Source organism: Triticum aestivum, chromosome 1D (genome assembly GCF_018294505.1).
Source record: "Triticum aestivum cultivar Chinese Spring chromosome 1D, IWGSC CS RefSeq v2.1, whole genome shotgun sequence".
Taxonomy (NCBI): domain Eukaryota; kingdom Viridiplantae; phylum Streptophyta; class Magnoliopsida; order Poales; family Poaceae; genus Triticum; species Triticum aestivum.
The window spans coordinates 347,687,639-347,696,337 of record NC_057796.1 but is presented as its reverse complement, the minus strand read 5'-3'; the positions used below and the strand labels follow the sequence as shown (position 1 = coordinate 347,696,337).

The 8,699-nt window shown below is 50.9% G+C and overlaps 2 protein-coding genes across 2 annotated transcripts; one reads left to right on the top strand and one right to left on the bottom strand.

Annotated features, from left to right (window-relative positions):
- The first annotated feature begins 3,757 nt into the window (after positions 1–3,757).
- On the top strand, positions 3,758–6,399 carry LOC123181970 (cell division control protein 48 homolog E-like). The gene has a single exon (XM_044594396.1). The coding sequence runs from the start codon at positions 3,863–3,865 to the stop codon at positions 6,263–6,265; it is 2,403 nt and encodes an 800-aa protein (XP_044450331.1). The 5' UTR covers positions 3,758–3,862; the 3' UTR covers positions 6,266–6,399.
- Positions 6,396–8,336, bottom strand: LOC123181972 (UPF0481 protein At3g47200). The gene is made up of 2 exons (XM_044594397.1): positions 7,605–8,336; positions 6,396–7,513 (listed from the first exon to the last, which is right to left on the bottom strand). Exons 1-2 carry the CDS (start codon positions 8,229–8,231, stop codon positions 6,764–6,766), a joined length of 1,377 nt encoding a protein of 458 aa, XP_044450332.1. The 5' UTR covers positions 8,232–8,336; the 3' UTR covers positions 6,396–6,763.
- Positions 8,337–8,699: the final 363 nt, after the last annotated feature.

Sequence of the window (8,699 nt, the reverse complement as noted above, 5' to 3'; positions counted from 1 at the left end):
TAAGAGATGTACTTGCCTTCTGTCACCCATGATTCTGCTGAAGGGAACCGTGTGTTTTGGCTCATGTTCCGGATGCTTATGTGGCCAGTGATCCATGGTAAGGCGATGATCTATCTGCATTTTCTTCTGGGCCATCTTCCTCTGCTTCTGAATTGATTTTGCCAGTGGTTTTCAGTGTGCAGACAATTTTGATTCCAGTTAATGTGTGGCTGGCACCGGACTGTACAGTTGCTCGGTAGAGGACCCAGTTTTGGTTATCTGGAGCATGTGGTTCTACCTTATCAGATTGAACATAGGAGCTGCACAAGCGATGCTGTTTCTTTCTACCGAATGTCGCTATGTCCTCTGCAATGAGAATTGAGGTATTCTCCTTGTTTCTGGACGAAAAGTCCAGGGACAATCCAAGATCAGAGTTTGCTTCAGCGTTGACCTGAATCAATCACCAGGAAGGAACTTTTGTCATTTTGCTGAGAAGAAAAGAGCTTATTGAAAAAGCAGATCAGTAAGGTTAGGCTGTGCATGTAGTGTTATCATGGACATACCTTTCCTTGGCACTTAGGGACCTCCTGTCAATGTTAGTAATAAATAACAAGAACCATTTCTTTAGTGTTCTCGTCTTTCCTCCTGTTTGCTCCGGAGGAAACTTTGGATCCCGGGTCTTCCGGATCATCAGGCAATGGTGGCGCTCAACGCCACATTCCCCACATGGGGCTTCGTCTTTGAGCTTGCCTTGCTAGGGTGACCGGTGGCATGAGGTGGTTCCGCTGGTGGTCCGTGGGGTGATGACAGCGGAGGGGGTGGTGTTCTGTCTTCGTGTTCTTGGCCTAGCCATGCCATGAAGTGGGACTGATTTTTCATCCGAAGACGGGTTAGCGAGGTTAAATCCTACATATGATCTCCCTTGTTCCCACCTCCCTCCTTTCGGGGTGTGGTTGGGTTGCGACCAGATGGCCAACGTCAAGGCGCTTCGCCTTGCTTGGTCAGATGAAGATGGAAGCTGACGTCCTACTTCATGCTGGCCACGCTGATGAGTTTGTGGTGGTGGTGGTCGGGTGGTGGTGGTGCGGCCTGTTGGGGTGGATGGTGGTTTAGCTCTTCCTTGGCGGTGTTCTCCGCGTGCTCTTGCTCCTGTGCTTGTCGGTATGTCTCTGCTTGGTGATGTCAAGTGACTATGGCGGTGGCACACAGGTGCCGTGTGTTAGAATAAATCCGAGGCATACCGCCGATCATCCGAGGGCTTGTGCGGCATTCTCGGCCTCGCGTGACCTTTCCAATGGGCCCCGCGACACATGTGGTATCGCGGCATTGTGTAGTCTTGGATTCGATTGCGTCGACGGTACAATGTCATGGGCTTGTCTTCTTGGCGATGCCGACTTCGCTTGCGGCACACAGGCGCCGTGGCGTTGTCTCGGCTATGCATGACCTTTCGAATGCACCCTCGACACAGGTGGTGTTGTGGCGTTGTGCAGTCTCGGATGCGTGAAGCCTCTGATTTTGTCGATGGTGCAGTGCCATGGCTTGGTCTCGGTTGGCCAATGCCATTCAATCTCACTGGTTTCAAAGAGCATGAACTGACCATGCTCAATGATCATTTGGAAGATAGTTAAAATGGCATAACAAGTGGAACATATTTTCTCACCGAATAAAAGAGATGTACATATCCATCTTCCATGGAAAGTCCTCCATTTAAAAAGCTGCTCTGAGAAAATTGCGTTCTGCCTGAGGCTTCCTTGGACTGTCACACAATCGCCTCCACTGTATGGCTCATCCTTGAAACTATGTATCAACCAGCGAAAATATGGCCATAAATTGGAAGACTCTATAGCGATGATATGACATGTAGAAGGAAAATAAAAATGACGTGCTCGGTGATTATGACACATAATGGAAGCACACGTTAAATTAGCACAATAAATAAAATGACAAACAGCCAGTCTGGTTGTCCAGCAAAGCACACCTTTCTAGTTCTAGCATAAGAAATGGAAAATAAAAAGAATGCAAGGCACACATATTTATATCTAAACTTTACGATGAGCTTACTTGATAGAAGTTTGTACTGGTGGTTGAACTTCATCTCCAGTGTACTTTAGGCTGGTAAAAATGGGGCCATCATGACATGTTAGTTCAGGATTGGTTGGCAAAGAAGTCACCTTTAAATCCCTTAAAGAAAGCAATAATTTTTAAAGGCATGAATGGCAATGGCATTTTTCAAACATAGTTTAACCCCTGCAGTTTAGACCTTTTCTGGTAACATATCACATTTTATAGAGGTGCAGAGAAAGAAGTGCTAAATGATCAATGTATCAGTCAGGTAGGAAATTTCAATTGAAACCACGCAAGACAACATGTATAAGGTGCTTTTAAGATGCATCATTTTGTGTCAAGGTGTAGAGTGTGAACATCATATGTAAAAGACATGATCCAACATGATCTGTTGGCAGTATAGTACCTGAAAACTTCGGCAAGGAATATTGTTCCATGGATCACCTGAGACTTGTTGACCTTCAGAAGGTACCTGGTAACCCTGGAGGAAACCAAGAGTTTAAAGCCATTTAACATAGCAAATACAAAAAGGTGAAATTTCAACAATTGGATAGAGAAACTGCAACTATGAATATATGATATGAAGAAAAGCAACTCATATACTCCCTCCATTCCTAAATATTCGTCTTTTTGGAGATTTCAAATGGACTACCACATATGGATGTATATAGACATATTTTAGAGTGTAGATTCACTCATTTTGCTCCGTATGTAGTCACTTGTTGAAATCCCTAGAAAGACAAATATTTAGGAACGGAAGGAGTACTATCCACTAGTTATACTCAGTGTTAAGCACCAATTGTTGCATATCAAATCATTCCACATTGTGCTAATACTAAATAGATACTTGGCAATGTAAATACATACTCACAGTGATAAAGTACTCCCTCCGTCCCAAAATAAGTTGAGACACTTATTTTGAGACGGAGGGAGTAGTATATACAGTATATTACAACACCAGGAGTATATGAGACATGTCTATAACTACAACTAGTAGTACGCGTAACGTCATGTCAGATACAACTCTGAACATGTAGAATTGAAGATATGAGCACTTAGGTACTACTCCCTCCGTCTCATATACTCCTGGTGTACTACTAGAACATGACAACGTTTAAGAGCTATTTCTTCTCAAAAGTTAGCATCCAGAATTACTGTATCAGCATTCCTGGGGTTAGAGGTTTTGTAAACAGCTTCAACATCATATGACATGCCTAAGCTGCAGAATCTATCAACTTCTACACCCAGTATAATAAATAACAGTGTTCAGATAATTAGCGTCACAATAATGACTGACGGTAAAGGCGACGGCAGTTAACTGAAGCGCAATGAACAAGCTTCAGTTAACTGTTAAATTTGCTGACAGAGGAGCTGGGCGTCAACGTGAGCCGTTCGTTGATCTGGCGACTTCAATCGTAGCCGTCCATCGAATCATTTTCTTCCCGCGCCTTTTCTTCAGTCCGTGTCTCGCTGTCGATTTCTTCAGTTATCTTCAGGTTCAGATTAGCAGGGTCCTGAGCCTGACATCGAGTCCTCCTCGACCGTCTCCTACATGGAGTGGACTCTCGTTCACGTCCCATGGCCGCAGAAGACCCACCCCGTCGGGACGCCGGATTCCTCCTCCCTTTCAACTCGGACTATACAACTCCGACACCAACCCCCTACTCCAGGAACACGGAGCAAGATGCTATAAAGGGTCAGCCGATCCCCTCAACTTCCTCCTCACATCGCACCGCGAGACCAAGGATCCAAGGATCGTTTACCCACTTTCCGAAGGAAAACAATCGAATCGAATCGAGCCAAACCCGCGTCCCATCCCATGGCGAGCCAGGGCGACGCGAGCGGGAAGAAGGACTACTCCACGGCGATCCTGGAGAGGAAGAAGTCGCCGAACCGGCTGGTGGTCGACGAGGCGACCAACGACGAGAACTCCACCGTCGCCCTGCACCCGGACACCATGGACAGCCTCGAGCTCTTCCGCGGCGACATCGTCCTGCTCAAGGGCAAGAAGCGGAAGGACACGGTCTGCATTCTGCTCCCAGACGACACGTGCGACAAGACCAAGGTCCGGATGAACAAGGTCGTCCGGAAGAACCTGAGGCTCCGGCTCGGCGACGTCGTCTCCGTCCATCAGTGCCCGGACGTCAAATACGGGAAGCGCGTGCACGTACTCCCCGTCGACGACACGCTCCAAGGGATCGCCGGAAACCTGTTCGACACCTTCCTGAGACCCTACTTCCTCGAGGCCTATCGTTCCCTCAGGAAAGGAGACCTGTTCCTGGTGAGAGGCGGCATGACGAGCGTGGAGTTCAAGGTTGTGGAGACCGACCCCGCGGAGTACTGCATCGTCGCCTCTGACACGGAGATATTCTGTGACAGAGAGCCTGTCAAGCGGGAGGACGAGGAGAGGCTCGATGACGTCGGCTACGACGATGTCGGTGGAGTGAGGAAGCAGATGGCCCAGATCAGAGAGCTGGTTGAGCTCCCACTGCGCCACCCTCAGCTATTCAAGTGCATCGGTGTGAAGCCTCCAAAGGGCATCTTGCTGTATGGGCCACCTGGGACCGGCAAGACCCTCATCGCCAGAGCTGTGGCTAACGAAACAGGCGCCTTCTTCTTCCTGATCAATGGCCCGGAGATCATGTCGAAGATGGCCGGAGAGAGCGAGAGCAACCTCAGGAAGGCGTTTGAAGAGGCCGAGAAGAATGCGCCGGCCATCATCTTCATCGATGAGATTGATTCCATAGCACCAAAGAGAGACAAGACCAACGGAGAAGTCGAAAGGCGTATCGTCTCGCAGCTGCTCACTCTCATGGACGGGCTCAAGTCCCGCGCACATGTTATTGTCATGGGCGCTACCAACCGCCCGAACAGTATCGACCCTGCTCTCAGAAGGTTTGGCAGGTTTGACCGGGAGATCGACATTGGGGTCCCCGATGAAGTTGGGCGGCTTGAGGTTCTCCGGATTCACACCAAAAACATGAAGCTAGCTGAAGATATTGAACTGGAGCATGTCTCGAGGGACACTCATGGGTATGTCGGCGCTGATCTCGCCGCCCTTTGTACCGAGGCTGCTCTCCAGTGCATTCGCGAGAAGATGGATGTTATCGACCTCGAGGATGACACCATTGATGCTGAGATACTGAATTCTATGGCTGTCACGAACGACCATTTCAAGATTGCACTAGGGACAAGCAATCCTTCCGCTCTTCGTGAAACTGTTGTTGAAGTTCCAAATGTCTCTTGGGAAGATGTTGGTGGTCTGGAGAGTGTCAAAAGGGAGTTGCAGGAGACCGTCCAATATCCGGTGGAGTACCCAGAGAAGTTTGAGAAGTTTGGCATGTCTCCCTCCAAAGGTGTTCTGTTCTACGGCCCTCCGGGCTGCGGCAAGACCTTGTTGGCCAAGGCGATTGCTAACGAGTGCCAGGCTAACTTCATCAGCATCAAAGGACCGGAGCTGCTTACCATGTGGTTTGGTGAGAGCGAAGCCAATGTGCGTGAGATTTTCGACAAGGCCAGGGGGTCGGCACCATGTGTCCTCTTCTTTGATGAGCTCGACTCGATTGCCACCCAGAGAGGAAACAGTGTAGGCGATGCCGGAGGTGCCGCTGATAGGGTCCTGAATCAACTTCTCACCGAGATGGACGGAATGAATGCCAAGAAAACCGTGTTCATCATCGGCGCCACCAACAGGCCAGACATCATAGACCCTGCCTTGCTTAGGCCGGGGCGCCTTGATCAGCTTATCTACATTCCTTTGCCTGACGTTGAATCCAGGCTCCAAATCTTCAGGGCCTGCCTTAGGAAGTCTCCTGTGGCCAAGGACGTCGACCTGAATGCGCTCGCCAAATACACGCAAGGGTTCAGCGGCGCAGACATCACGGAAATCTGCCAGCGTGCGTGCAAATACGCCATCAGAGAGAACATTGAGAAGGACATGGAAAAGGAGAGGCGGCTGAAGGAAAACCCGGAAGCCATGGAGGAAGACGAGGTGAATGAGATCAAGGCTGCTCACTTCGAGGAGAGCATGAGGTATGCACGCCGGAGTGTGAGCGATGCTGATATTCGCAAATACCAGGCCTTTGCTCAGACGCTGCAGCAGTCCCGTGGTTTCGGCACCGAGTTCCGGTTTGCTGATCAGCCGGCGGCAGGCACTACCGCTGCGACAGATCCTTTTGCATCCTCTACCACGGCAGCTGAAGAAGATGATCTGTACAGTTAAATTGTCTGTTGTGTCTTGAACTTACTGTATTATATTAGGAGTATGCATCTGTAAGACACGGGAAGAACATGAAATTATATTTTACATGCAGTGTTGTGATATATATATAATGAAGATTGTACCATCCAAATGAAAGAAAAAAAAACATTTGTCTCTCATTCCAGTTTGTGTGGCAAGGATATATCCATTGGTCTGCGGTACAATTCTCTTGTTCTCTAGAGGCCGCATCAAGGGTATTAGCAATTTAGCATTATATATGATGCTGTTTTTTCTTCTTTTAAATGTACTAGCTCCGACAATGATCTCCATACACCCAGCCAACACCGGCCCTCCAAACTGAAAAGAAATTCAATCAAAACGAACACAGCACAAACACGCCACTCTTCGCTTTTGCACAGTGCACACAACCCAAAAGCTTCGCAACGACCCAGCAACAAGGACTCGGAAAGCAAAACCAATGCACGCACGCAGACGCAGGTATAAGTTGTTGCGACCGGATCACATCGGAGATGGAGCCGACGGCGGGCTGTTGCTGTCCGGCTTATAGAACGGCAGCACCGTGTAGACGGTCTGCATGATGGTCATGACGAGGAGGAAGACGGCGGCGGCGAGGGACAGGAACGCCCACGGGCTCCTGAAGTAGGTGTGGATGAGGTTGGCGCGCCACATGTTCCACGGCTGCCTGAAGTAGCCGTTCACCTGCCTCTGCACGGCGTCGAGCGCGCTGTCCGGCTCCAGCACCACGTCCCTGGAGATGCTGTTGAAGAGCTTGGCCACGGCCTTGTCGCTGCCCACGGCGTTCTGGATGATCCCCTTGGAGCTCAGCAGCGCCACGTCCTTGGCCGAGTCGATGATGTTGTCCATGAAGAAGACGTAGGCCGTCACGTCGTTGCCGGCGCCGACGTGCAGCCGCTCGAACGCCATCATGTTGAGGAACATGTACTCGGTGGAGTCGTCCACGGGCACCGTCGGCATGCTCAGCACGCCGTGCTTGAACCGGATGTTGTGCAGGCTGCTGGACTTGCTCGTCTTGAACTGGATCCCGGCCTCGTAGAGCTCCACCGCCGACCGGATGATGTCGTTGTCCTGCGTGTTGTCCTCGGAGCTCCGGATCTTCTGGTATTCGCCGAAGAGCATGCTCCGGCGGAAGACGTCGAGTGGGTGGAGCCCTAGGCGACCGCCTGGTTGCAGTGGCCGTGAGAATGGCGCCAGGAACCTGAGCACCATTCTGTTGATGAAGTCGTCGTTCTGGCCGTCAACCATGCATGCGTTAGTATTCAAATGGTTTATGTTTTGATTGACGAAAATGGTAAAATTTGATGTGGTAGCTCGTAGTTACCGGAGACTTTCCAGTCTCGACGGCGTCGAGTCTCTGGAGCACGAGCAGCGGCAGCTGGTTCTCGAGCATGAGCATGTCGCGCTTGATGTAGGGCACCATGTAGAGTATCCCGTGGCGGCTGAAGATGGGGTCGTTGCCGGCGTAGTCGTCGACCTGCTTCGAGTTCCCGGCGGCCGTCCTCCTCATCACCTCGAGCAGGAAGCAGCCGTCGACGATCATCATCTCCAGGAACCGCTCCCTGCCCCTGCCGTCGATGCCCGCGCGCCACTCGCCGCCGAGGTCCATGTACGCGCTCTCCAGCTGCTCGGCGATCTCCTCGACGGCGGCGACGAAGTCGTCGAGAGGCCGGCCCGCGCGCCGGAGCAGGTGGCGCAGCGCCCGGCGCTTGTGCTCCTCCATGGGCAGCAGGTTGGGGTCGCCGTGGTGGAACGGGCCCAGCGACACCACCTGCGGCTGGTACGCCTTGCTCTTGATGTCCTTGATGCACGCCGGCACGCGGTAGATGCAGTGCCGCTCCCACTGCGCCACCTCCACCGTCTTGTCCGCCTCATTCAGCGTCTTCTCCACGTCCGACACCCACCTCCTCTTGCCACTGCCGCCGGCCGCCGCCACTTCGATCGATGTCATCGAGCTATACGCTATAGCTAGATCCTAGATATGGTAGTACTCCACTAGTAGGTGATCTACGCATACATATGCATGCCGATGAAGGGAAGGTATCAGCTATCAGCTTGCTATATGTAGAGAAAGAGATGATGCTGGGGGAAATGGCGTTGCCTATGCGGCTATGCATGCATATACGGTTACTTGCATTGCATGCCACATTTCGCGTGCTGGACAGGTGTGTACTGTCTACTGTGTGGAGCGTACAAAAAGAGGCTATGCATGTCATGTGCATGCACGCACGGCTAATCCTTGTCTCCTTGTTTCACTCCATGTCTCCATGTAACATGCATTGAGATACGTTTCGATCCCCGCTAGCTTCTCAAAGTAAAGCTGGCCGATCCACCGAAAGTTGAATGTTAGGAGGAAGGAAGTACAGGGAAGGCATCATGGTCAATGGGTCGTTCAAACTGTGATCTCTTCTGTAATTCT

What these genes read in the sequence shown, in the direction of transcription:
- LOC123181970 (XM_044594396.1), top strand. Translation starts at nt 3,863, where the DNA reads ATGGCGAGCCAGGGCGACGCGAGCGGGAAGAAGGACTACTCCACGGCG.
- LOC123181972 (XM_044594397.1), bottom strand. Translation starts at nt 8,231, where the DNA reads ATGACATCGATCGAAGTGGCGGCGGCCGGCGGCAGTGGCAAGAGGAGG. An exon ending in TCGAGACTGGAAAGTCTCCG is followed by an intron (nt 7,514 to 7,604) that starts GTAACTACGAGC and finishes GTTGACGGCCAG; the next exon opens with AACGACGACTTCATCAACAG.